General features: G+C 54.7%; 1 protein-coding gene across 1 annotated transcript; it reads left to right on the forward strand.

The window, feature by feature from the left end:
• Positions 1 to 9,539: 9,539 nt before the first annotated feature.
• On the forward strand, positions 9,540 to 23,874 carry CDCP2 (CUB domain containing protein 2). The gene is made up of 6 exons (XM_025426336.1): positions 9,540 to 9,618; positions 12,855 to 13,202; positions 15,807 to 16,142; positions 17,059 to 17,412; positions 20,297 to 20,475; positions 23,548 to 23,874. Exons 1-6 carry the CDS (start codon positions 9,540 to 9,542, stop codon positions 23,872 to 23,874), a joined length of 1,623 nt encoding a protein of 540 aa, XP_025282121.1.
• Positions 23,875 to 27,798: the final 3,924 nt, after the last annotated feature.

Consider the following 27,798-nt stretch of genomic DNA (forward strand, 5'->3'; position numbering starts at 1 on the left):
AGGACAGTGGAGTGGAAAATAGTTCCTAAAACCAAGAACACAGAAAATAACCTTATAATTGCAGGTGCAGAGATTTACCTGGCTTCTAAGTGGCTCAGCCTACAGTAAGTGCCCCAGGGCCCATGGCCCCTTCCCACCCCCTCCCTGCAGCCCCAGACCTCTGGCCCACACTGCTCTGGAATGACACTGATGAGTCTGTTGTGGTTCAGTTGGAGCCACGACTCTCTTCTCAAAGATGTCTGATTCTGTAAAAGTGAAAATGACCATGGAAGTAAACAACATTTACTGAACATCTATCTACTATCTATCAATGCCAGGGTTTGGTCATCTGCTCCAGCCTGGCTTTGCCCCAAAGCAGACCCTGAGCGAGGATTTCAGTGCAAGAAATTTATTGGGAAGGTGATTCAAGGAAGCACAGTGAGGCAGTTCAGGAGGAGAGCAGATAAAGGGTTTGTTGATAGGCAGATTACCCCGGAGGGCAGCTGGAGCTCACCCACTGGGGTCGGGCCACAAGCCTGCAGAACACACTTCAGATATGCCCCAGTGGGGGTGAGGAAGTAGGGGTGACACCCGTTGTCCCTGGGGGGCTGCGGCTTGCTCAGAGACACCAACTCTCCGAATTTGTGGACTCCTGGGGGTGAGCTCAGAGTCTGGCAGCCAGAGGAGCTCTCAGGCAAAAAGACACAGGAGCCGGTGCTTGTAGGGACTTCCTGCAAGTCCCTTCTGGTGCGCATGTGGGAGAGGTGACACAAGAACAGTGTTGGCTAAGGTATCTCAATTCTCTCAATCTTCCCTGTTTCATAGGGAAAGACACAGATGCACAAGAGGTAAAGCACTTGATGGAGAAAGTAGTGCTCTTGCATGGGGAAGGGTCCATAGCTTGCCGGCTCCCTCCCCATCGCCCTGTCTAGCACTATGTCTTGGTCAGCAAATGTTGAAGTGACATCTGTTGAATGAATGAATGAATGAATGAATGAGCTGGTGGGAGTCACATGACTGTGGGTTGGGGTGGAGATCAAGTAACAAAGTGTGCAGCTCTGTGCCTGGCCCACAAGGGGGTCTTCGTGGGCAGTGGTCCCCTTCCTCTGTCCCCTCTAAGGGCCACAGGGCTCGCTGCCATGAGACAGACCTCCATGCCCAGCAACATGACCACCTTCAGGGAAGTGCCCCCAAAGCTCCAGAGAGAGGCTCCAGGGGATCTCCAGTGTGCCTCGACTGCCTCCATCTGGCGAGCCAGGAAGCCTATCCAAGTTTCCCCCATGATGACAAAGCTATCCCAGAGAAGGGTGCGCCTTCCATCTCTCAACCCCTCTGCCTTCCACATTTCCAGCTTCTCTTGAAGAGCCATCTACAACTGGCAGGGCCTCCTTTCTCAGATCTTTTTACTCCTCAACCCCCTGCCGCCTGGTGCCCACCCCACATGTGCTCCTGGCGTCCAGAGATGATGTTCCAGCAGCATGCGATGCTGTGGTCACATCCCTCCTTTTCGAGCCTGTTTCCTCAATGGCGTAATAAGTTCCACCTCATTGGACTGTTCTGAGGACGAAGTCACTCCCTCCTTCTTGTGTTCAGCAAACATTTCTGAACACCTGCGTGTGTGTGGACATTTTGCTGGGTTTTCAAAGACACTGACTTTGGAGGTGTCTGCAGTCCCCCAGGGTCACAGAAGCTATGAGAATAAACATGAATGAGCCTGGAGAGCCTTCTTGATGACCAAAAAGGCTAGTGGCCTGAGGGGAAAACCAGGTGGACAGACTGGAGTCACCAGGGCTCTCAGTGACAAATCAGGCTGCAGGGGTCTCGGCCCCCAGCCCTGCCACTCCGAGCATCTCCAAGGCTCTGCCCCAAGTCTGCACACTGGCTCAGACCCCATCTTCTTCCTCAGACATGGGTCTGCCTGTGGGTAGAATTGGCATCAGAGAAAGAACACAGGCTTGTAAGATGGCTCAGACCCCAACTCCCCCTCGAGTGGTTCTGTGTGATCTCAGGCAAATCACTTCATTACTCGGAACCTCACTTTCCTTACCTGTAAGCCAGGGATGCTTTTATTCCTTCTCTCAATGGATATTTATCGAGCACTCTCTCTGAGCCCTGGGCTGTGTAATAGAATACAGGTCTCTGCTCTCCAGTGACCAGGTGCCAGGGGAGACAGACAATCAGCAGCCAGGGGTCCTCCCCAGGATAGTCCCACCTCCCAGGAGGGGTTTAGAAACCTTGGGAGGATACGAACACCTCCTCACAGAGCCATGAGGGTTAAGTGGGATAAAGTGCACAAAATATTGAGCCTTGGCCTGGCACACAGGAGGTGCTCCATGATGCTTGTTGAATATGTGACTCCATAAAAGCAACTCTCTCTGAGCTCTAATTACCAAACTGTACAATGGAGCCTGGCAACCCTTACCTTGCAAGGTTTGCTGTAAGGATTTTTAACTTCATTTCAATTAATGAATTTAAATTAGTAAATAGAATGCACTACTCACCAGGTACTCTTCTTCTAAACCCTTTGCAACTATTAAGTCATTATTCTCATTTTACAGATAGGGCAACTGAGACACAGAGGGGAAGGGAAAGGAACCTGCCAAGGTCACACAGCTTGGATAAGGTCTGGATATGAACGTACCTGGCAAACAACAGGAGCTCGACAGTTGCCATGGGGCAGAAAGGTCTTAGGCTTGGTATCTAGAGCAAAGCAGAAGGGTTGGGAAGGCTCCCACGAGCCTGAACTCTGGGTGTGGATGGGCCGCGAGGGGGCTGTGAGCGTTGGGATGTGGTAGGTGGGTGAGAGGGACACAAGGGCCTGGTGAGGGGAGAGGAGGCAGTAGAGAACTGCGGACACATCTCTGGAGGTTGAAATGCTGGCACGGCCATCCCAGCAGCCTCTACGGTGAGTAGGGAAGGTGTCACCAGGGCAGCTTCTCCTTCCATAGCCTTGAACCTTGTTAAAGATCCTGGGCTGCCCAAGAAGCAGGACTAATTGACCATCGAAGGGAGGGGAAAGGTGGGGAAAGTGAGGAGGCCTCCTTCTGGAACCTTTCCCACCCCTCTGCTCCTGGCCTTCCAGAACACCCTGTGTCAGACTTCCCTGGACCCCCCAACCCCTATCTGGTGCTCAGCACCAGCCCTGCAGCTCTACAGTTCTGGGTTGGAATGCCAGTCCTGCCACTTAGAGGCCTGTGATCCTGGGTCATCAATGTGCCCCCGTCTACGCGCTGGGTGATGGTAGGGCCTGCTCAGAGGGCACGTGTGGATTACAGGAGATGACCTGACTGACACAAAGGGCTTCGCCCACCGCCCAGCTCACTATCATGGTCACCCCAGTTGTTAGGGCAGTGCCGCCCCCACCCCAGACAGTGACAGTGCACAGTTCTTCACAGTTTGCAAAGCCCTTTGGCCTCTCAGATCTTGCATTCAGTCCACACAGCAGCCCAGGGAGATGGGGAGCAGGATTAAGAAGCCCCCTGCACACATGAGGAACCCAGACTCCAGTGAGTGACTTGCCCGAAGTGTCATTGCCTGTCAGATGTGAAACACGGGTCCAAAACCAGGACGATTTGAACCCAGACCCGTCACCCTTTCCACTAAACCCAGGCTGTTGGCAGTGCCCTAGCATTGCTGAGGGCACACAGGTCCCACGAAGGGCCCCCGGTTCCCTCCCCGGCCTGGGACTGAGGGCACCCACCCTGCCCAGGCCCAGCTCCTCGGCTGTCCTGTGGGGGCAGTAGCCCCTCCCTGCGTGATTGGGAGATTCAGTGAGAGACGGTGTGGAAGGTCCCGGGGCCAGACAGGCCCCACCAATGGGGGCGATCTCAGTCCCTTCCTCACTTCTCAGGCCCAGGGGCCCGAGGCTGTGAAGGTCATGCCCTTGTCTGGGGCCTCTCAGGAACCCTGGTCCTCGGGGCCATCATTCCCAGCATGTGGCCCTCACGGTGTAGCCTTGGGAAAGGACAGGGCAGAGCGACTGGGAGGAAAAGAGACATGGAGAGAGGAGAGATGGGGCAGGGAAGCGGTGTCCTCTTCACGGAGACCTAGCCCTGGGGCTGCTCTGGGGCTCTCTCAGCCCCCCTCTGCTGCCCTGGGGACTCCACCCCCACCCACCACCAGCCTTGTGTCATCAGGACCTGCCTCCCCAGCTTCCACCTTGCTTCTTGCCCCTTCCCTTCACTGGTTCTCCTGATTGTTGGCTGTGTCTATTCCCTCCTGTCTCTTTCCCCTTCTGCTTCTCCCTCACACGCTCGCCCACTCACCCTGTGCCACCCCGTGGCCTTCTATCAGGACCCCGCAGAGAAAGTCAGGGATGTGATGGGCCCATCTCCCACCCTGCAGGGCCAGTCCCTGCCGACCTCGGGAAGAGAGGGTGTGGGTGCTCCCTGGTGTCCCTACCTCCTGGCCTCTGCCACCAGGCTTATCCTCACGGAAGCTCCCCTAAGTCCCCAGGGCCCCCGTTAGTGGGGAGATGTGGCTCCCTGCAGCCCAGCCAGAAGCCCACTGCCCTCTGGCGCACCCCCTTTTGTCAGTGTAGACTTCAGCAGCAGAGGAGGCTGGAGGCGGCACCCTCACTGTCCCATGGAAACCTTCCCTGTACCCAGGGGGAGAGACAGAAGGTAGACAGGAAAACAAAACAGGGTCGGAGAGGAGCCTCAGATGTAGACGTGCCCAGCAGAGCTGTGCTAGCATATCCACCTGGTTATGAGCACTCAGGCACAGATGCGCACACCCAGCCGTGATACCCGAGGCACAGACCTATAGTAGACATGAGCGTGTGAAGATAAGCATGTACGTGTGGAGAGGGACACACCCCCTGACGCGGTCATGCATGCCCACAGCTATGACATTTGCACTCGGACACAGGTGAGCACCCAGGAAGGGATGATACCTCGGAAATGTTTGTATATATCCAGAGAGGGAGCGGGGCACCTGCAGGTGTGCATGCACATCCCTAGACACAGAGACATGTGGGTACACAGAAGCAGGAGCAGGCGTGATCGTGAGTATGCACAGAGATGAGCAGGTGTGCAAAGAAATAGTTATGAGTGCACAGTGTTGGATGCAGTTGCAAAGGGCATATTCACACGCAGGAATGGACAGTCACCCACAGAGATTATTAATGTGCCTGGTGCCTGATTCAGAGACGCTAAGATGGGCTCATGTCCGCCAGGAAACAGCACGACAGCCGATGACTCAGGTGCACCCAGAGACGGGCGAGTCTGCAGAGGCACACGTGGCAGCAGCCCCCACCCCAGACACACCGCTCCTCAGGGACAGCCCTCGCATCGGCTAGGCGTCTGGGCATCTGCAGAGCCAGTCATGGAGAGGAGAATCATCTTGATGCCAACACACCCCCTGGCAGTTTGAGAGCGTGTCCTCAGGGCTTGGCTGTGGGAGGCTGCACAGACAGACGCTGGAAGGCCCCAGCCCCCGGGGTGGACCGTCCTGTGGGCAGCTTGGATACTCCCTAACGGCCCTTCACCACCGCCTCCCCTGGGGACTGGGAGAGAAGCCGAGGCCAGGCTGCTGACCAGGGGAGGCCCCACCCAGACGTGACTTCCAGGAGTATCAAAAAGAACAGAGCAAGCAGCCCTGAGGTCTGTGTAGCCCTGGGGGTCCACACAAATGGAAGACATGGGAAGAGAGAGCTGAGTGCTGGCAGTCTTCTTCACACTCCACATCTGGTCTTCACGACACCTGACAGGTGGCCACCATTCTCATCTCACAGCTGAGTAAACAGAGGCCCAGAGAGGCAAAGTGACTTGTCTCGGGTCACACAGCTAGTAACTACCAGAGTTGCAACCGGAACCCACGTGATCTTGGTTCTAGGAGCTCTGGGCAAAATCACAACACCAGACCCCCTGCCACTCCCGTGGGTCGGGGGGGGGGGAATGGGTGGGGGGAGCACATGCATTGGACACAGGTGAGCATGGGCTCAAATCGACAGGGATGCTTCTTAGCTGTGTGTTCCCGAGGCTTTCAATCTACTGGGGGCTGCTGAGCATGTAGTATGTGCTAGGAGGAGGGTGTGCAGTGGGAATGGGGACAACGAGATGATGTGCTCCAGCCTAAGCCCCGTGCCGGACACTGGAGCGAAAGCCCGAGAAGAAAGAGGATGTTTGCAGAAAAGCCAGGGGATCCCCTCCATGTTAGGGGTGTACCCAGGGAAGGGGGCACTCTCCCAGCTTGGAGTGGGGGCAGGACAACTCTCTGGAGGAGGTGGCAATGTTTTGAAGGATGAGTAAGAGTCTGTCAAAGGATAATGGGACAGAAGGAGGGGCACAGTGAGTGAGAGAGATGATAGCGGCTGGGACGTGGGGAAGAAAGATAGGAAGGACATCTGAGATGTCCTGAAGAAGCATGAATGCCACTCAGGGGACTTGGGATTTTATGCTAAGCAGAGGGGTGGCACAGTCAGGTCCGTGTTTTGGAGAGATCGAGGCAGAGAGCAGTTTGGAGGGGAAGGAAGCAAGCCAGGGAAGTAGGCAGGCAGGAGCCAGGTGGGGGTGTGGGGAGCCATGGTTTCAGAGCTTCAGGTCCTTGCCAAGCGCAAGTGCAGAACCATGTACATGGGGATGAGGGGAGGGAGGCTGAGGCAGCTGCTACGTTTCCAGCTCAGTGGGTTGGTAGTGCCACCACCTAGAATAGGAAGCCCCAGAGGAGAGGCAATTTGGGGGGTGGGGTCGCTGAGGATTTTTGAGTGGCCCAAGGGGCACTCTGGTGGTTACCACCGGTTGCCAGCCCAAAAGCCATCATCTGTGATTTGCTCTTTGCTGACCAAATCCTGAGGGTATTTTTTTTGTGGTAGCAATATACCCACATCCCTGCAGACCCTAGAAGAGGGGAGAAAGTGAAGCTAAGAAGTATGGAAGTTCAAGAAGATGGGTAGGGGTGAGAGCCAACAGATGTGTAGGGGTGGGAGCTGGAGGGAAACACAGGCTCGTGGGAAGCGTTTGCATCCTAGCCACCCCCATGATGGGGAAGCCTGCGTGCCTAAAATGGGAATGGGAGATGGGCAGCCAGGTGGGAGAGGCTGGGGACCTGGGGGGAGGGGAGCTCATGCAGGGTTAGGTCCCTGCAGCAGCCAGGGGGGCAGGCTCCAGGCATGGGAGAGGAATTGGCCTCAGACAGGATGTGGAACCACCGTCCCCTGAGGCTGGAGGGCAGGGACACATGAGCACTTGGAGACAGGATAAGGGTTGAGAGATGAAGGGGTTTCTGCTTTACGTCTTTTTGGCTCAGCAGGAGGGGCTGAGGTCATCTGCAGGGGGAGACAGGTGGCCATCTGGGATGATGTCCATGGAGGGTCTGAGAGAGGGCCAGCCAGGGGAACACGGAGAGGCCGGGGATGCTGAACAGGTGCCAGTGCTGGCTGTGTGGTGCCGGGATCCTGCCCAGCTGTGCTCAGAGGCCCAGACCTGCAGGGGACGATGTGGCCCGTGGGGCTTGTCCAGCAGGTGTCATGAAAGAGCAGGATGCCTGACCCTGGAATCTAAGCCCAAGAGAGAAGATGGGGCCAAGGGTATGCCAGGCGTGTGGAGAAGGGTGGGGGAAAGAGCAGAGGTTGCATGGAGTGTGGGAGAGACGGCTGTTTCAGGAGTGAGATGAAGGAGGAACATTCAGAGGTGAGGGGTTCGAGGGGTAGCAGGCCCAGGGTGGAATCACACTAATGGTGACAGTCTTCTGGATGGCTCAGTCGATGCCACCGTGGCCCCGGCTCCATGGCTTTCACCATTCTTAGGCATGCAGACAGCTTCTGTCTTCAACTCCTGCGCTCTCGGGCCATTCCTCACCCCTCACTGGAGCAGCGTGGGCATAGTCTACACCGCCACCGGAGGTGCTCATGGGCCTGGAGCCTCCGTTTCCCACAATGGTACCTGCTCATCCACATGCCCTCAACTGGCTTCTTCTCATCCCCGGCTCTCTTCCCCACGCCCCTGCCTATGCTTCCGGGACCACCTCCCAGATAAACTGCTCATCACAGGGTCTTCCTGTGATGTTAACTCCCTTTGGGTGTTAGCTTCCTCGTCTATGAGACAGGGAATCTGTGTGCCTGTGACGTTGGAAGGGCACACGCACACGACGTTGGGCTCCTGGCTGAGGCCCAGCACCTTCTCTCATATACACAGCGGGTGTGATAAAAGCTCCTGTCCCCTCACAGGGCCTGGGACGGCAGAACGTTTCTGTTGCTGCCAGTCAAGCCCCAAAGGTAAGCCAATCCCTCAGGCCTAACCACCCCCGAAGCTCTTTGCTGAACACCTTCCAGGTGGCCTCCCATGCTGGCAGCAAAGGGCTCCCCGGGGACCTCCTGATGCAAAGATGGGCCAGAGGCAACACGTGGTCTGGCAGATGGCCCTCTGAGTTCCTCTGAGGTAAATAAAAATCGTGCTTGCTCCGAAGGATGGAGCCAGGCGATGGCTAAGGCTTCCTACGAACCATCTCATCCTCGCGGCAAAGGACAAGTGACTAGCTTTCTCCTCTTCGTGCTCAGGAGGCTGGGCCTCAGGGAGGTTGGGCCACTTTCCCAGGCTGCCGCGGCCTGACCAAAGTGGCAGAGGGTGACAGAGCCAGGATTCAGACCCCGTTGGCCAAACCACAGCCCAGGCTCCTCACTGGGAGGCAGGAATGTGCCACGTGTCCCTCAGACACCCTGTCCTGGAGGGGGCTCTGCCCAGGGAAGGAGCTGAGGCACGAGAGCTGGGCTGAGCGGAGCCCAGTAGGGCTCCCAGAGGAAATGGGTCCTGTTTCCTGTTGGACACAGAGCCCTTGAGGGCCTTTTTGCCACCTCTCACCTAGCACACAGCCTGGCACAGACCGATGCTCAGGTATGGTTTGTGGACCCATTGAAGAGGGAATATCTAATATTTTTGGCCAGAATTGACACCGTGGCCCAGATCCGTGGTCGCATTAGGAGCAGTACAAGACAATTCTCCCGTTCTGTTGTCTCGGCTGCCTTCTTCCATCATCTTCCAACAGTGTCCTTCGCTCCCCGTCTGAGCTAATCTAGGCATGTCTGAAGGATGTGCCTGTCCCCCTAGTTAGAGGGTCCCTTCTGCACCCTGGTGGGTGGGTGGGGGGTTGGGCCTCCCATCAGGCTGCAGCACATGTCGCCGTATGCCATTTCCTACAAGCAGGGTTGAATGGCCCCACTAGACAGATGAGGAAGACTGAGACCCACAGTCCAGGGGACCTGTTCAAGGCCACCTGGCCAGCTCGAGCTGACCTAGGGTGGCTGTGAGACCTGCCTGACCCCCAAACCCATGCCCTTTCTCCACCACCGGGTTCCTTTCCCACCCTAAGTTACTTCCCTTCCTGCTACAGTGCGGCCAGTGCAGATCTCAGAATGTGTAAACCCGCTGACACCAGATCCGTCACCTTCGGGCGGGACGGAGTAAGCACCCGGGGATCAGCTTACTAATTCGAGGGCCCGATGAATTATTCAGGCCATCATTAACTTGGAGGTCCTCTCAGACTCCCCTCTCTTTCCCCGGCTCCAGACCCTCAGATCCCAACCTGCCCAGTTTCTGCAGACCCGTGGGGGCCCCGGTGAGGCGATGCTGGCAGACCTGGCGTCCTGTCTGCTGCTGGCAGGGGTGCTGCTGGCCCCAGGCCCCAGGGCCCAAGCCATGAAAGGTAGGCGCTGCCGAGGACAGGCAGGGTCTGGGAGGGGTGGAGGGTGGCCAGGCCGGGGCACGGGGGGCTGCCAGGGTCTCAGGAGGGTTCCGTACGGGAGGCCAGAAAGCAGGAGGCCTTTGAGGTGGGAGGCGGCTGAGTCGAGGGTGCATTTGTTTCTGAGATGGTGGAAGACAGTGTTTGCAGCACCCCTGCTCTGTGCTGGATGCTTTACAAATAGGACTGCATTTAATCTTCATGACAAACTCCAAGGTGGGGATGAGTCCTCCATTTTACAGATGAAGAAACTGAGGCAGAAGGAGGTTAAGTAACCTGTGCAAGAAGGCATAGTTACCAAGGGCTAAAGGACTGGCTCAAAAAACAACGCAAGGTTTATTGCTGGAGGGAGGATTTTTTCCCCTTCCCAAAAACCTGCTGTACGTCCCCACTGCCAGCCAGGTAAAATCCCAAGTTCCTTAAAATGGCCTTCGGTGTCTCCCAGGGTTGGCCCCAATCTCTGAATAATATCCAGCCTCGGTTCCCTGTGTCCCTTGGGCATCCAGTGCTCTAGCAGAGCCTCATACCCCCTCCTGGAGATGCCTCGGCCTCAGAGCTCTTGCCCCAGGGTACCCTCTCTCTGAAAGGTCCCTTTCCTCTTTTGCTTTCTGAGAACATCTGGCCCATCTATCAAACCCCAGTCAAACACCACCTCCTCCAGGAAGCCTTCCACATCCTTTCATCAGCCTCAGAGCTCCCTCCTTGGAGCTCCCAGAACCCTGAGCCAGCATCCTGGTCCCAGGTCGCTTTGCGCTGCCCCAGCACTGTTGTGTCATGGGCCTGTCTCTAAAGCAGTATCACTTCACTGGTTGCCAAGGGGCGAGCACGTCGTGGGGCTCCACAAACAGCCCTCAGTGCCTGGGTTTCCTACAGGCTCAAGTGGGGCTCGAAGAAGGAGAGGTGACGTGCCAGTCACCTGGTCGGTGGCAGAGGGGGGCTGGGTACCCAGGTGTCTTGCTCCTTCCTCTAGTCCCCCTAGAGAACAGAGGCTAGCTGCTCTCATTTTCCAGCCTCCCAGGTTTTAGAGGCCCCAGGGTGACCCTAGGCTTCAAGTCGTCGGGCTGAGTCCCGGAGGACAAGGCCTCTGCCTGTGCCAGCACCCAGGGCCTCCTTGGCCACAGGAGTCCTGCTCCAACACTCCAGGGCTTTTCCTGTCCTGTGGGCAGGGCTGGGGAAAGACAAGGACAGGCAGGGGACGGAACGGCCCCTTGCCATCAAGGCATAAGTCAGAGGGGATTCCCGCCCTGGCACACCTGAACCGGGTGTGTATCCGCTGCCCTCGGAGAAGCTTTGTCTCCTCGGCGCTCACAGCCACCCCATTTCACGGATGCGTGACCGAGGCTCGGGGAGGCAAAGTGCCTGTGAGTTTGGGCCATTTGCTCCCTCCAAATTGTCGCCAACTAACAATCTTCATCCCTCCTGGTCATACCCGAACATCACCTTCCCTGTGGATTTTGTCCCTCCCCTAGCAGTGTGGCTCAGCAAGATTAGCCTCCGTCCTTTGGGCCCCCAGGGCCGCGTGTGGCTGCAGCGCTATGGCACAGCGGACCGCCACCCCCGTTCCACAGCGCGCTCCCCACGGAGGGCCCTGCTGAGTCAGCACGGGCCTGGTACATGCTTTTTGGCCTTTTCAGTGAAGAGAGCGCGGAAATTCATTCTTTTTTAGAGATAAGAATAAACCTTAAATTCATACTGTTTTCAATTCAAATCAAGGATCACAAGTGTTCTCTTTAATTTTTTAATTTTACGGTTGTATCGTTCTCCTCTTACACGGAACATCTTAGCTTCTGTGGACATGAACATACGTGCTTTATTCCGGTTCATAAAATACTGTAAAATAGCGCTGTTGACTGTGATTACAAACACTAAGCCTCCTGAGTCAAGTTTCAGATTTCTTTGTGCTTCATTTTGTCCTGGGCATATATCCCACTGGGAAGGTACGGTCAAAAAAGTGTATTTCCAAGTCATTTGAAATCATTTTTCACCATGTGAATACGCCTCCAACTCGATACATAGTTACATTTATTTGTTTCAGTTTGGGATATTTAAGGGTTCCTTAAAATTTTTTTTGCTAATTTAAAAATTATATTAAAAGGGATGATTATAAAGTCAAAATTATAAAACAGGTAACGTTGAAAGAGGTCTAGCTTCATGCCTGTTTTCCTCCCTCTGTTTACTCCTTTCCCTGACAATCATTTTTATTAGTTTCCTTCACATTGTTTTCTTTTTTAAAATATAAGCAGGGGATCCCTGGGTGGCGCAGCGGTTTAGCGCCTGCCTTTGGCCCAGGGCGCGATCCTGGAGACCCGGGATCGAATCCCACGTCGGGGTCCCGGTGCATGGAGCCTGCTTCTCCCTCTGCCTGTGTCTCTGCCTCTCTCTCTCTCTCTCTGTGACTATCATAAATAAATAAAAAAAATTAAAATATAAGCAAGTATGTGCACATAAGAATGTCCTTGTACCATTGCAGTAGGCTGTGTACATTTTCACTGAGGGTGGAGGTATTATCCTTTGTAATTTTATTTTCATTTGTAATTTTTAAAAAGTATTTTTAAATTTTTATTTATTCATGAGAGACACAGAGAGAGAGAGGCAGAGACACAGGCAGAGGGAGAAGCAGGCTCCCTGCGGGGAGCCCAATACAGGACTTGATCCCAGGACCCTGGGCTCAGGACATGAGCCAAAGGCACACTCAGCCGCTGAGCCACCCAGGTGGCTCATTTGTTATTTTTAAATTCCCTACCGCGCATGCCCAGGGGCTGGCATATAGTACCGTTTTATCTAAAATTATAGGTTCGCCCCAACGTTTCTGTCTCCTTTCCCTGCTTTACTTTTCTCCGTAGCACTAATCACTATTCAGTATGCTCTGTATTTTACTTCTTGTGTTTATCATGTTTTCCCCGTCAGAACCACACAGGAAATTCCACGAAGGCAAGAATTGTTGTCTGTTCTGCTCCAGCTGAAACCCCAGCACCTAGAACATTGCCTAGCACTCAGACAATATTTGTTGAGTGAGTAAAAGAGTGCTTGGTAAAAGTATTTGAGGATTAAGCAGATGAAGGAGCAAACATGCGTAAAGGAATTTGAGTATAGGGTCATGGCCTCATGTTCCCCCACCCATTCCGAAGACCCAGCCTCGTGGCTGGGCCCACCGCCCAGGACCCCAGCACGGACTGAGCCATTCTTCCCTCTTGCCCCAGGTGTCAAATGTGGGGGCGTGCTCTCGGCACCTTCCGGAAACTTCTCCAGCCCCAACTTCCCCAGGCTCTACCCCTACAACACGGAGTGCAGCTGGCTCATCGTGGTGGCCGAGGGCTCCTCGGTGCTGCTCACCTTCCACGCCTTTGACCTGGAGTACCACGACTCCTGTGGCTTCGACTACCTGGAGGTCTACAACGGGGCGTCCGGGGACAAGGGCAGCCTGCTGGGGAGGTTCTGTGGCCAGGTGCCCCCGCCGCCCTTCACCTCCTCCTGGCACGTCATGTCTGTCGTCTTCCACTCAGACAAGCACGTGGCCAGCCGTGGCTTTTCTGCCGGCTACCAGAAAGGCAAGGAGGCCTGAGCAAGGAAGAGGGGGGCCCTGTGGAGGTCGGGGGTGGGGAGGAGAGCAGTGGGTGGGGTGAGACGGGGTGACCCTGCTGTCGCAGCTCAGGGGCAAAGGCAGCTTCCAGCTGTGGTCATGGTGGCTGTGGGTCCCCACCTTCACGGCAGTGGTCCTGGGAGCCCTGGGAGGGTCTCACTGTATGCAGGAGCAAGGCCTCTTGTGCTCGCTATCATCCTTCCTCTTTTTTAAAAAAAGATTTTATTTATTTATTTGAGAGAGAGAAGAGAGAGAGCACAAGTGGGGGAAGGGGCATAGGGAGAAGCAGACTCCTCCCTGAGCTTGATCCCAGGACTTCAGGATCATGAACCCTGAGCCGAGGCAGGTGATTAACCACCTGAGCCACCCAGGCACCCCTCTATTGTCCTTATCCCATGTCATGGTACCAGGACAAAGGAGAGGACATCATGCTGCCACTGCTGCCTGCCCCTCTGCAGCACCCCATCACTTCGCAGGTTCAGGGACCCCAAGTCCTCTGGAGTAAGAGATGCACGAGGGCCATCTGTGTGGAGCCGGTGACGTCCTCCCTCCTCAAGCCTTTCCTAACCCCTCTTACACTTGATGTGATATAACCTAACCCTCTCTCTCTCAGCCTGGAAGCAGGCCCCTTAGTCTACCGAGAGGAGCAGAGCCCTTTCTAGGCTTGCCTTTCTTCTTGACTCATTCCTTCTGCTTCCAGGCCTCTCATATACTCAGACCTCCTCCCTTCTCCCCAGACCTAAGCCCAAGGCCATACTCACGTCAGCTCCAGCGACAGACAGCCACAGAGGCTCCTGGCACCCAGGGTCCCCAGACAACAATGGGGGGGGTGGTGCCTCAGGTAGGACACCACTCCCCGAGCTGGCCTGGGAGGCACAGAACTGTAGCATGCTGAAGCACAAGAATCACAGACTAATTGCATAGTAGTTTTGGAATTTTAGACTTAGTTTTTTAAAATGTTAGCATATCCAAGTCATAATACCATAAGCAATCTTTTCCAACATTTTTAAAAACAGGAGTACCATTAAAACACATGGAACTTCACGATAATCCCTTCTATATAAAAGAGATAAAGACAGTATTTTTATTGGTAGGCATTTACTGTATTTTCTAAGTTCGTATTTTTAGCGTTTACTTATTATAAGCCAATCACGGAAAACAGAAGTCAATACGGATGGCCTCCAATGAGTGACATTTATACATATGACCTGTGACTGTGGACGCTGTCTTTCAGGGCACCGTAGAGAGCTTGGATACAGCACAGGAATGAAAGTTGCCCCACATGCGGGCAGATAGATGCCCCGGGGCCTGCTGCGAAGCTCCGGAGCACAGTCTGAAAGCCTCTGCTAAGGGTGTTCACATGGAAAAGGATCTCACAGGCTGTCAAAACCTGCCCTCTTATTTCACAAACAAGAAAGTTGCGAGCAGAGAAGGAGTGTGCCTTCTCAAAATGACACGGCCGAGCGTGAAAAACACGGCCAGAGCAGCACTCTGCTCACAAAGGCCAATCCCTGGGGCGAGATTCTGGAGTTTTGGGGAATAGCAGTGTGCCCCTCCCTGCTGGGGCCTCCAGCTGGTCAGGGCGTTCATCATCACCCACCTCTTCTCGCCAGCCTCTGAGACTCCGCGTGAGCCTGCCCCCGGTAGATCTGGCTGGGCAGGTTCTGACCTCTAATATTCTCTCGAGGCTCAGGGAGCCTGGATCACTGGCCCGGGGTCACACCCCTAATAGGAGACAAGCTGAGAGGACACCTGTCTTCAGACTTCACACCCATCTCCACTTCACCAGATCCTCTCTCCAAGCCTCAGTTTCTTCTGTTAGGAAAGTTTGAGAACATTCCCAAACTCGGCACCCCAGCCTCTGTGCCCCACGGGCCTGGTAGGAGGGGACAGTGAGAACCCCACGGTTGAGTGCCCAGGCCCTGCATCCGTTATCATCTGGGTGGCATGCTGTCAGGGCCCTGCCCATGTTCCCGGGGCCTCATCCCTTCAGCGGCTCCTGCCAGCCTCTACATCCCTAGTGGAAGCCCTCTTCTAAAGTCTCAGTGGGTCCCCTCTATCCCCAGCAGCCCTTGGCCTGGACTTGCTGGAGTTGTTGTACAAATGCCTCAGCTCCCTTTGTCTTGGGGGACATAACTCTGAAGTGTGTGCCTGATGCCATTCCCCAGGGTTCCCCAGCAGGGCTCGGCAGCAGGCCTGACAGTGCCCTTTGCTGGCCCTTATATCTCTCAAATGAACTCCTTGTGCTCACACCCTGTCTCAGGATCTGTCTGGGTGACACACCCCCCAGCCCCCCCGCCCAGGTAAGTTACTCACCTTCCCTGTGCCTCCATTTTCACAACCATAAAATGGGGGAGAACCACTATGCGTTCCCCTAGGGCGACGGTAATGGTGTCAAAAGACGGCCTCGATGCCAAGTGCCAGGCCTGTGCCTGCCACCTAGCAAGCACTCAGTGGATGGTGATGAGATACCCATCCAAGTGGCATGTTGGGGGGCATCCGGTTCCCAAGGGAGGAGGCTTGAGGGGCCATGGGTAGGGAGAAAGGTCAGTTCAGGAGGGCTTCTTTGCAGATGTGTGTGGTGGCGTCCTGACGGGCCTCTCGGGGGTCCTCACCAGCCCTGAGTACCCTGACAACTACCCTAACAACGTGGAGTGCCACTGGGTGATCCGGGCCTCTGGCGCTGCCACCGTCAAGCTGGTGTTCGTGGACTTCCAGCTGGAGGGCAATGAGGAGTGCACCTATGACTACGTGGCCGTCCTTGAGGGGTCAGTCCCTGCCCACGGGCACCACTACTGTGGCAGCACCAGGCCCCCCACTCTTGTGTCACTGGGCCACGAGCTGCAGGTGATCTTCAAGTCCGACTTTAACATCGGAGGCCGGGGCTTCAAGGCCTACTACTTCTCAGGTAGAAGGGGCTGGGGACATCCCTGGAGTCCCCTGTGCATGCTGTGCATGGCCCTGCCTGGCCAGTGCCAAGGCAGAAGCATGTCACCTCCTCTGGGAAGTCTTCCTGATTTACTCAGAATTAGTCCTTTCGATTCCTTCTGGAGGTTTTTCTGCAGCAATGATCTAACATTTATCCTTTATGTTTGTGATTCACACGTTGATCCCCCTCCCCCCAACTGTGACTTCCTGTGGATTTGTCTCTGTATCTGTCACATAGAAGAGATTCGATTGATGTTTGCCCAAATGAATGAACCCTTGACAGTGAAATGAACTAGACGGTGGAGGAGATAGAGGAGGAAATAGACAAGGACAAGCCACTGTGATCGGCGTTAACAGTAAGGATCATGGAGGACTTCCTGGAGGAGGAGAGAATTGAGTAGTGCTTTGGAAGAGTTAGCCAGAGGCAGAGGGAGGGAAGGGTATTCGAGACCGAGAGCTCAGTAGGCATGAAGGCGGGGAGGCAGGCAGAGAGGGTTCAGTGCTCCAAGGCTAGGTGTTTGGTGAGACTGAAAGATAGAGCTGGATGAGGGGCAGTGAGAAAATGAGCAAGGTCATGTCATGAGCCACATTGTCCATCAAGTCTAATGTTCAACTCAACTCTGGGGACAAGTATTAGGTCTTGTTGTTGAATTCCTAACAGGACTAGCACTCGTGAAGTGGACTGCCGATGGGAATGAGAGTCCTAGTCTTCAGTTAGTTTTGATTTAAAGCAGGCTTTGGCATCAGTTGTCTGATTTGCCGACCATGGTGCCCACCACCTGCCAGGGTGGTTTCAGGACCTTTACGGTGCCCACTGCCCAAGCCGTGAAGCAGAGGGTCACAGTCTCTACACTCGTCATCATTGTTCTTCGACCCCTTCCCCCTCCCCAATCCAGGAGAATGCCAGGAGGTGTACACGGCTGTGCGGGGTAACTTCTCCAGCCCACAGTACCCCGACTCCTACCCTAACAACATCCACTGCCACTGGACCATCCGCCTGCCTCCTGGCTATCGGGTCAAGGTGTTCTTCCTGGACCTGGATCTGGAGGGTCCCAATAGCCTGACCAGGACCTGTGACTTCGACCATCTGTCAGCTTATGATGGGGCCAGCGAGGAGGCACCCCTACTGGGCAGTTGGTGTGGACACCACCTGCCAGCGCCGGTCACCTCGAACCAAAACCAGCTTCTGCTTCTGCTGCACACGGACCGCAGCACTGCCCGAAGGGGCTTCTCTGTGGCCTACATTGGAGGTCAGCTGGGGGTGAGGGTGTGGGTGGTGCTGATAGGATGGAGGGACAAGGCTGGGTTCCTCTGCACCTTCCTCCCTCTATCCCACCACTTGGCTCCTCCAATCTCTTCTGGGGTGGCTGCTGCTCTGGGACCTTGGGGACCCTGCCAATGTGGACCATGCTTATTTCCATGACTGCAGAGCCCTGCCTTTCTAGCCTCCAGCTCCACATTCCCTAATTCCCCCTCATCTGTCTCCTTCCCCCTTGAGACCCTGGCCTCTCTCATGCTGTGGTTCATCCCATGTTTCCAGGGCCAGTACACACAATATGTCCATATCACTTATGATAAACAATCGGTATAACCATGGAGACGCTGACCGGCTTTGCTTGTATCGGTCATAAATCCTGACCGACAGCGGCTTGAACAAATGGCTTTTGTTTTCCTCGCATCACGAGAGATCTAGAGCTAAGGAGCTGCTTTGTTGGTTCAGAGACTTAACACTGTCTCAGCTGGTAACTCTGGGATTCTGCTGGCCTCTTGATTGCAACACGGCTGCTACAACTCCAGACATCATCACGTCCATGTTCAAGGCTGGGAGAGGGTAGGGGAGATGCCAGCTACAAATGTCCTATTATGAGGAAAGCAAAAGCATTTTCAGAAAAAGACTTCTTGGTCTCATGAGTTTGAACTTGGTCAGGTGGCCACGCCTAGCTACAGCGACAGGTGAAGAAGCTTTCCCAGGTTCCATAGTACCTGTTAGGTTGGCCGGCCAGCAGCCTCCACCTTCTCTCCCCTCTGTTCGTTACCCTTCCCTCACCCACAGGCCCAGGAAAGCCTATGCTCTGGACCCATTTTGCCCTCTGCCTGAGCAGGTGAAAGCTTCTTGCTGTGCAGGTGTGGAAAGGGAGGTAGAGAGAGGAAACACCTCACCAAGGTCATGTGGGCAGCAGGGGCCCGGCCAAGATGAGAACCCGTGTCTACCATCTTGGTGGCCCAACAGAGCCCAGTGGGGAGGAAACCAGGGCTGAGCACAGACAGACCAGGGCCACATCCAAATGCTGCCATTTACTGGTCACCCAGTGGCCTCATCTGTACAAGGGGATGATGAATGCCCTTGTAGGCAGTCATGCAGATGGAATGAGGGCACGGGTCCCAGTGCCCGACTCCGGGGACATCCTTGCCTCGGCTGCAGGTGGATTTCTCTCCCTCACGTGTCTCAGGCCTGGTCTGCATTCAAAACATCTTCCCTCTGTCTCTACTCTATATGCAAGTGGTGAAGGGGCAGGACACAGCAGAGCCACCGCAAGCTAGTGGCAATGAGGCCACCTGGGCAGACCCACCCTCCAGGGCCTCAGTTGGCTCCATCCGTAACCTGGGGCTAAGGGGAGCTATCCCTTGTTAGAGCAACCTCACTAGGGCTTCACTCCAGGGACTCGGGTGCCACAGGCTCTGCCTCAGTTAGCTGGCAGGTTGTTTCTTCTCTGAGGGTCTCAGTAAAATGAGGACACTGGCTGAGGCATCTTTGAGGTCCCCTTTGGTTCTGATCATCTTGTTTCTGGGCCTGGGTCCTCTCCCAGGCCTGTGGGATCTTGGACAAGCCCCTTCTCCTTCTGGTGCCTACAGAGACTGAAGGTGGGCAGCTCTAAACCCGACTGTGTTCCTGGGCAGGAGCCCCCACCTTCCCCCCTCCCCAGATCCCCGTGGGAGCCCAGGGTCAGACAGGGGCACTCGTGGTGGGCGAGGCTCCAGCTGTGGCACAGGCGGCACGCGGCCTCCTGGCCGGAGGACAACCTCAGCATCCATCAGGGGTGACACACAGTTCAGCGCCACCGAAGATCATCGTGGGAGATGGCAGGCCCGTAAATCCCCGGCTGCCCAGACACCAGAGGCTGAAACATGTCTGAGGCATTTCCCGGAGACGCGCTGAGAGTTCAGGCCTCCTCCTGCCAGCTCTTCCCTTTCCTGCCACCGGCCACCCCTTCTACCCTCCACGGCCCCCACCCCGGCAGGCACTGCCCCCATATGCACACAAACACACACACGCACGCACATGCACACACGCACATGCATGCTGGGATACACCCAGGCACAGAAAGTCACGTGTCTTGGCCTGGAGGGCAGCAGGGCCCACCATATGGGGTGGAGGGGTCACCCGTAGACTCCATCCTGTAGACTCAATGATGGTTAAAATCCCAACTCAACTACTGCCAACAACTTCACCTGTCAGAGCTTCAGTTTCCAAAACTAAAATGGGTTTTAGTTGTGTCCACCTCACAGTGTCATCATGGGGAGAGAGTGAGGCTTCCTTCTCCGCCCTCCGGAACACTGCATTTCTGCCTCCAGCCCCACACACGAGCTCTGCTTTCCTTGTCTTCTTTGCTTGATTTTCCTGCAGCCCACTGTGACCGGTCTTTCATTTTCATACTGATTGCCCCCCTACCCAACTAGAATGTAAGCTCCAAGGAGGCAGAAAGTTTGGGCTGTTGGATTTTCTTTTCTTTTTTTTTTTTTTTCCATTTCTATTTCTGCAGTGCTTGAAATAGTGCCTGCACATAGTAAGCCATCAAGAAATATTTGTTAAATGGTTGAATGAATTGCCAGGCACACGGCAAAGAGATCAGCAAATAGTAGCTCTTCTTGTGATTAAGAATATTTATTCATTCATTCAACATTCACAGCACCTGCTATGAGAGCTGGGCTTCGAGGACATGAGAAGGCCTGGTGCCTGCCCCGGGGAGCTCATGTCTGATGCAGTTAAATGCGACAACACACGCAAACACCCCCATCGGGCTGCATAGGCATCTCGCCACTCTAGGCCTCCCTTTGAGTGGGGTCTCGGGATGGTGAGGACAGACCTCCTGCCCCTAAGGCCTCCAGCCCCTCCCTCCTTCCCTCCATTCCTAGTCGTACCCGTGAACGTGAGCTGCTCCCGCACGGACTTCCAGATCCTGATCTCCGCACAGGCGCTGGCGCCGCTGGAGCGGACCAAGGTCTACCTGGGCAGCCGCAGCTGTGCCGCCCAGGAAGCGGGCAGTTCCTTCAGGATCCAGGCCCGCTTTGACACCTGCGGCACCGAGTCTCAGGTAGGGGCTGGGCTGGGGGAGGGCAGGCCCAGGGTAGGGGGTCTGACTCCTGCTGAGAGGCACCTGCCATTCCTGAGAATTTAGCTTCTCTTCCTGGCTCAGTGACCCCACAAGCCTGGACACAGAACGCAACAAACTTGAGCAGAGTGAACGTGAGGAAGAACTCAAATGGGAGACAGAGAAGGGGGCCCTGCTGTATAACCCAGTGACAACTAAAAAGCCCCTATGTTTTTAAAGATTAACTTAGTTATGAGGGCTGCCTGGGTGGCTCAGTGGTTGAGTGTCTGCCTTTGGCTCAGGGTGTGATCCTGGAGACCCGGGATCGAGTCCCACGTCGGGCTCCCTGCATGGAGCCTTCTTCTCCCTCTGCCTGTGTCTCTGCCTCTGTGTGTGTGTGTCTCATTAATCAATAAATAAATCTTTTAAAAAATATTGATTTACTTATGAGAGAGAGAGAACACGAGCAGGAGGGGCAGAGGGACAGGGAGAGAGAATCACAAGCAGACCCTACGATAAGTGCAGGGCCCGACACAGGGCTCGATCCCACAGCCCTGAAATCATGACCTGAGCTTAAATCAAGAGTCAGACGTTTAGCCACCTGAGCCCCCCAGGCACCCACCCCAAAAGCCTCTATTGAAGACTCCTCCTGCAAAGCCCTGACCCTGACCATCCTTGGAGGCCTTCCCTTCTCCTGGGAACTCCCCACTACCCGGGCCTCACCCCTTTAACATGCAGAGCTGTTGGAGCCCTGCTGCCTCCTGCTGCCCCCTCCCCAACCTGTGATCCAAATGGTCCCTGGGCTCCACAGAACAAAAGGGCCTTTCAAGTGACAGGATCCACTTCCCTCCAAAGGCAGCGAGGCTTACAAATGAATTTTTTCCACTATCTGTATATTTTTGAGGCCTTGACTCCAGGTTTGGGGCCCTCAGAGTGGCCCAAGCACCTCAGATGTTGCATTCTTAGAGACAGGTTAAAGGGGAAAGAAGAGGACCCCTCTCAACCTCCAGGGAGACCCTCTACCCCAGCCGTGGTATTTGGCAATGTGCCAGACTGGCTTGGCAGAAATCACATACTTTCCAGCAAACTGTACCAACCTGCCCCCCCACATTAGCCAAATGTCCCCCTAGGGCCCACTGGCCTATGCCTCCACTTGCCCAGCTTCTGGCAGCCTCTGTCCTTTTGACCTGAGGAGAGAAGTGGGGGCAGTCTCAACTGCCAAGATGATCTGCCCTCACCCCGATTCCATGCCCTAAATCCCCCAGGGATTTTCTTTGGACATTCCACAGAGTCATGAAAACATGGTGACAGAGAATCCCAGAGGCAGGGAACCATGAAATGGAGAACAAGATATCATAATAACTCAGAGGCTGAGCCATGGAACCACTACCATAACTTGGAGCCACAGAATCATAGAATCTGGGGGCCAATATCATGGAAACAAAAAGCTGAGAACCATGGACTCCTGGATTCCCAGTGTCACCCTTATAAGTCCTAGACCTACGAAGACCAGGGTCTGTCCTGAGTTGCTCTCAAAGATGTGCAGCTCACATCTCTTAAAAAACACTGGAGACTTGATTTCATAACCGCCAACAACCACATCTCGTGTGGCTGGTTTTTTCCCTTCAAGTTTCTCATTCATCGAAAACCCCTAAACCTTCCCTACACCCCCATCTTATGTAATTTTTTTTCTCCCTTCTTTATCACGTGGATTCACTTTATTGCGTCCCCTTCCACTCACAGATCTTGTGTTTCTTTGCCTGGCATTCCAATTCTGTACCATGAAAACCCAGGACACCAGGGTGTGGTGGCAGATAGGTTGAGGGCACAAATGCAAAAACCTCCTCTGAGGATATGGAATCAGAGCCTTTTGGAAGGAGGCCCCTTTGTAACTCCCTTTCCCCAGAGGGGTCACCCCGTGTCCAGTGATGGCAGCTTTCTACTGCTCCTGCCTGCTTGCTCTGTATTAGACAGCTTCCACATCCAGAAGCTTCATCTCAGAGGTGCCACCACTGGACATGGGCAGTTGGGCAGCCCAAGGGGTTTAACAGCCGCTGCAGACTTAGGGCAGGTGAGGGGAATAGCCCTGCCCCACTGCCCTGCCCCACTGCAGTCCCCTGTCCCAGGCCACACCAGACTGCCCATCAAAATGCTGCCCCTCAGGTCCTGGCCCAAACACCCCCACCATCTTCAGGGCAGCTTGACTCCTGCCTCCCTTGTCTATAGGGGTAGGGAGGGCAGCAGTAGCCAGGCCCTCCACATTTCATTCCTCAGTGGCTCTTCCTAACCCTGGGTGGTGCCACTAGCACGGCCAGGGACTCAACAACAGGGACACATAATGACCGCAGGCATAATTGGGAGAAAAGATTCCAGAAAGAAGGTCACATAGGCAGGGATATGAGCTTCTAACTGGGAGGCAGGCAACTTTTGGCTTCTGGACCTAGCTCTGGGAAAGTTACTGCCTTTGCCGGGCTTTAGTAGTCACATCTGTAAATTGCCAAGGGAGACTGAATTAGATGCTTTAGAGTCTGCTTTGGTTCTACTTACGTCTACTTAACGTCTACTCTGGTTTGAGAGAGGCTTGGTGGCTAAGAGCACAGTCAAGAACTGGGCAGATCTGGGTGAGTGCATGTTACCTGTCACTTGTGTGTCGTGTGACCTCAGACAAAGAATTTAACTTCCGGGCCTCAGTTTCCTCATCTGTGAAATGGGGATATTAATGGTAACAATAAGAAGAGGGTCATAGTGAGAATTAAATGAGATAATGCACTTGAAACAGAGCCTGGAATGTGGCAAATGGGTCGGTTACTATCTTTCAGAGATGCCTCCTCTTTGAAGCCAGATCAAGCACTGACCCATTAAATCTGATTTTGTACTTCTAGACATCCCCATAGTGTCTCTTTTACAGGAGGGGACACTGAGGTTCCGAGCAGGAAGGGAGTCAGTGGCCAAGCAGAGACTAGAACCCAGGCTCCTGTGGTTCTGCCCTTTTGGCACAGAGTCCCCACAAATCTAGGGGAACAGGCTCAGCCCTGGCCCCTTCAGGTGTAAGTGAGCGCCCTGTGACCCCCACAGAGGAGGAACAACACCTCCGTGATCGTCAGTGTGCTGTACATCGACTTCTCGGCCGGTGGGCAGGAGGACATCCATGAGTATGAGGTCCGCTGTGAGCCACGGCGCAAGGAGGCTTCTGTCCACCTGCTGTCCGGCTCCGACTGGCTTGGGCCCTATGCTGCCACAGCAGAGCATCTTCAGGAAGCGCCTCCCAGAGATGAGGTGGATGCACTAGAGGGCCCCGTGGCTATGGTGGCCCAGGACACCAGTGACATTGTCTTCCTGGGGCTCTGCATCCTGGCTGGAGTCCTCATGGTCATTGCCATCGTGGTCCTGATGCTGTTGTGAGCAGGCGGGGACCTGGGTTCGGGCTTCCCTGGCAGGCAGTGTGGGGTCCCCACAACTGGGGCAGGGCCTGGACTTGTTGACTCGTTGATGACCATGGGCAAGCCACTGTCGCTCTCTGAGTCTCACTTTCCTAGGAAGGATCCATGTGCCCTCCCTCCCTCACAGGGTTGGTGTGAGGCTCAGAGACCAGCACGAATGGGTAAGAGCTTTGTCATCTATGGCATGTCCTGTGTGGGTGTGCAATCGTTACTAATTTCAAAGACAGTCTGCAATAGAAAAGAAGTCTCGTGTGTGTTACTTGTTAATGTGGACAGTTGTGGTCACTGGTGACAGAGGGTAAAACAGATGTGTTCTGTAGCGTGCACACGTGCTTCACCAACCCAGGGTGGTAAAAACAAGGGCATCTCTTACGTTTCCAGCTCATCGCTTATCACAAGCCTTCATGGGCAGGATGTTCAGTCACCATCCAGGGGCCTCCACTCTCCTGGGCTGACTCAGGAACCCTGAGGACTTTGTCTACAGCAGGCCAGCCCGGCCTCCATAGTCCAGGAATACAGAGAAAGGGAGCGGACGTCCCACCTGGGCATCGCTGTGGACGGCTGCTTGTGCACATCCCCGCGGACCCTGTGTATGGAGCTGGCAATGCTTCTGGGTCCAGTGCCCCCCATAAAATGCAGGCAGGCCCACCCTGAGCTCAGCAGTGAGGCTGCAAGCTGAGGACAGGTGTCTCCTTCACGGTGGCATTTTTCCTCATGTAGATGGTGATCCTTGACTGAGAAGCTGATTAAAGTCCTGAGCTGTCCTCCCCCTGATATTGAGCATAGGTCATCAGTCCCTTATTTCCCGTCAGCTGAGTTCTCTTTGGAGACTGTTCATCTGTGGGCCCTCTCCTACCACTGGACTTCACTCAGAGCGAGTCCAGCACCCATGTTTCTCTAAGCTTACACAATGGGGAAGCAGGAGTTGGGTTCCCAGGGCTTTCCTATGAGGACGGCTCCGGCATCCTCCTGAACATTGGTCCAGGCCTCCCCAGAGCTCTACGTATCAAGAAGTGGAGCAATCTTGTTAACGAAAAATAAACAAAAAATGCAGTTATAATACACCACTTTCCCCTGCCCCCCCCCCCCCCCCCCCCCGCATAGCTGCACAATGAATCACTCACCATCAATAGAAATCTCCACGTTGACCATGCTGACCATGGGTTTCAGTTAAACAAATTATAGCCGGATCATGATTCCTTCAACAACTCACCCAAGCCCTTGATTCCAGCTTTGTGACAGGCTCCAAATACACAGCAGTGAAGAAGTCAGATGAGATTCCTACCTTCAGGAGGCTTACATCCAGATGTAGCGGCAAAAAGGAGAGGGAGGCAAACAGTTGGTAACTTGTAGAGAAAACAAAAGAGAAAGGAGCCACCAAAGTAAAAAATGAATTAAGGAAGGGAAAAAGAGTTGCCTGGACATTAGGAGAACCAGGTTCAAGTCCAAGTTCTTATTAATTTTGTGAATTTGGGCAAATCACTTTGATAGTGTGAGCCTCGCTATCTCTATCTGCAAAATGGGACCACTGTTCGTAGCTTGCTGTGTGAATGTAGCAAGATGATGAACTAGGGAAGTCTAGCAGGGTAAGGGGCCAGCAGGAGAGGCTTGACTGACACCGCGGTGTGTCTGGAGCAGAGGCTTCTTCCTCTTTTCCTCCCACCCACCATCTACCTCTCAGACTCCTCCAGCAGCTGAGCTATCTTGGCCAGCCTACAAACCACCTGGGTCTGTTTCTCTGGACAAGACTCGTCACACACCAGATCTTCTTCGAGGGCATCCCACGGGGTCCACCTTACAGCCTGCTAATTGAGGGTGATGGTAATAACACCTGCTTCGTCGGTTCTGTGTGGGAACTGAATGAGGTCATGCATGACTGTGCCTGGCTCCTGAGAAAGATTTAACACACCTCGGTGACTACTATTTACCACTGAGTTCATGCAAAAGTTCTGGCCTGGAAACCCAAGTTCTCAGCCCAGCTTTGTCGCTGACTTGCTGCGTGATCTTAGGGAGACCACTTCCTTCTCTGGCCTCAGTTTCTGTTTTTATTTTTTTAAATATTTTATTTACTTATTCATGAGAGAGAGAGAGAGAGAGAGAAAGGCAGAGACACAGGCAGAGGGAGAAAGAAGCAGGCTCCCTGCAGGAAGCCCGACGTGGGACTCGATCCGAGGTCTCCTGGATTACACCCTGGGCTGAAGGAGGCGCCAAACCGCTGGGCCACCCGGGTTGCCCCTCAGTTTCTGTTTTTAAAATGTGACAGGCGTCATCACCTCTGGCACCTGTACCTGTGTAGCCAGTGGGGGCCTCTAGGGACCCCAAGCCCAGCTATATCTGGTTGGAAAAGGACTGGAATGGCCAACAGGGAGAGGATAGTCATCTTTACAGCTCTGTCCAGATCCTGCCACTCCCAGCCCTGTGGGCAGCCAGCATGTTGATTATCCTGCCTGAGCCATGGGAAATGACAGTCTTTATGACACTACAGTGTCTATTAGAAATGAAAGGACTGAAATGATACCCATTAGCCAATACGCCCTGGCCCCGGAGGAAGGTCTGGGCATAGCACAGCTTTGCTGTTCACCAACCAGTTTCTCCTTTGCAAGGAGCGGGGGGCCTGAATCCCAGTACCCTCCCCACTGGCTCTATGGCCTTCGGAATGCCTATCCTCTGGCTGGGAGCTTTGGGTCCTCTCAGCAGCCTGCCCTTGTAGGGCCAGTGTTAGGGAAGAAGAGATCCTTGGCAGAGGGATGTGCTGGTTCTGGAAAAATGCCTTCTGGCCTACGGGGCAGGCAGGCCTGGGTCCGTTTCTGTCCTTCCTCTGATGCTGTGAACTCAGCAAGTTGCTTCACCTCCCTCAGACTCGGTTTCCTCATGTACGGAGTAGAGATACCAAGACCCTCCCCATGAGGTCATCATGAAGACTGGAGAGCACAGGGAGAGAGCGCCTGCATGGGGCCCCCGCCCGCACCATTCAGGAAGCTGGCAGGCCCAGGGCCAGGCGAGGGCCCTGCCCCGAGGAGTCCTCGGCTCTCCCCGACTCCCAGCTTCCCTGCTGTTCTTCAAGAGACCAAGTCTTCCCACCCCCCAGCCTTCCTGTACCCCGGTCCCTCTGTGTGGAATGTCCTTGCACCAGAACATCGCTGGCCTGGCTCCTTCACACCCCGTCTCTCAGTGGCCCCCTGAGCACACATCTGCACCCCCCCATCACTTTGTACCCCTTCTCCGTCCTTCCTAGGAGGCATCGCCTTCTGAAACAGTGTGAGGTGTGTGCATGTGCTTTGCTGGGCTATGCCCGGCCTGCGCTGCCAGCGCCGCCCCACCCAAGGCAGTGTTCATCCTGCCACCCCGCCTGGCCTGGCGCCTGCACACCTCCGTAAGCACCTGGTACTGGATGGGGAGCTGGCGGGTGGACGCTGAGCTCGACATGACTCTGTTCACTGAATCCCACGTGTGTGGCAGTCCGAGTCCTTTGGTGCGGTCTGGGTCAAGGACGTTTCCCAAGGGTCTTCTCTGCGCTGTCATGTGCGTAGACCCGCAGACTGGCTCAGACGTGACACCACCCTGCCCCCATCAGGGGCTCACATCGCAGGGAGGTGAGGGGGATGAACTAGGCATCTCAGGGCAAGGAGAGGTAGAGGGACACAGCCAGCCAGGGGAACACCCCCCACTCTCTCCCGGGCCCCCAGCCTCCCCGGGGCTCTTCAGGCTGAGCACAGAAGAACACAGTCCGAGTGCTCAGCCTCCCCAGGGCATGGAGCAGGGTGGACCTTGACGAGCAAAGGGAGACCAGCACAGAAACAAAGTGTCTTCCTCTTAAAGACTTTTGGGAACAAGACCGTTTACATTGCCTGACTCAACTTGGGTAAGTGCGAGATGAGCCCAGAGG

The sequence above is a fragment of the Canis lupus genome, chromosome 5, assembly GCF_003254725.2.
Source record: "Canis lupus dingo isolate Sandy chromosome 5, ASM325472v2, whole genome shotgun sequence".
Classification (NCBI taxonomy): domain Eukaryota; kingdom Metazoa; phylum Chordata; class Mammalia; order Carnivora; family Canidae; genus Canis; species Canis lupus.

Coding starts and splice junctions, on each gene's coding strand:
- CDCP2 (XM_025426336.1), top strand. CDS start 9,540: ATGCTGGCAGACCTGGCGTCCTGTCTGCTGCTGGCAGGGGTGCTGCTG. Junction 9,619..12,854: donor CAGGGCCCAAGCCATGAAAG/GTAGGCGCTGCC, acceptor CTCTTGCCCCAG/GTGTCAAATGTGGGGGCGTG. Junction 13,203..15,806: donor TTCTGCCGGCTACCAGAAAG/GCAAGGAGGCCT, acceptor GCTTCTTTGCAG/ATGTGTGTGGTGGCGTCCTG.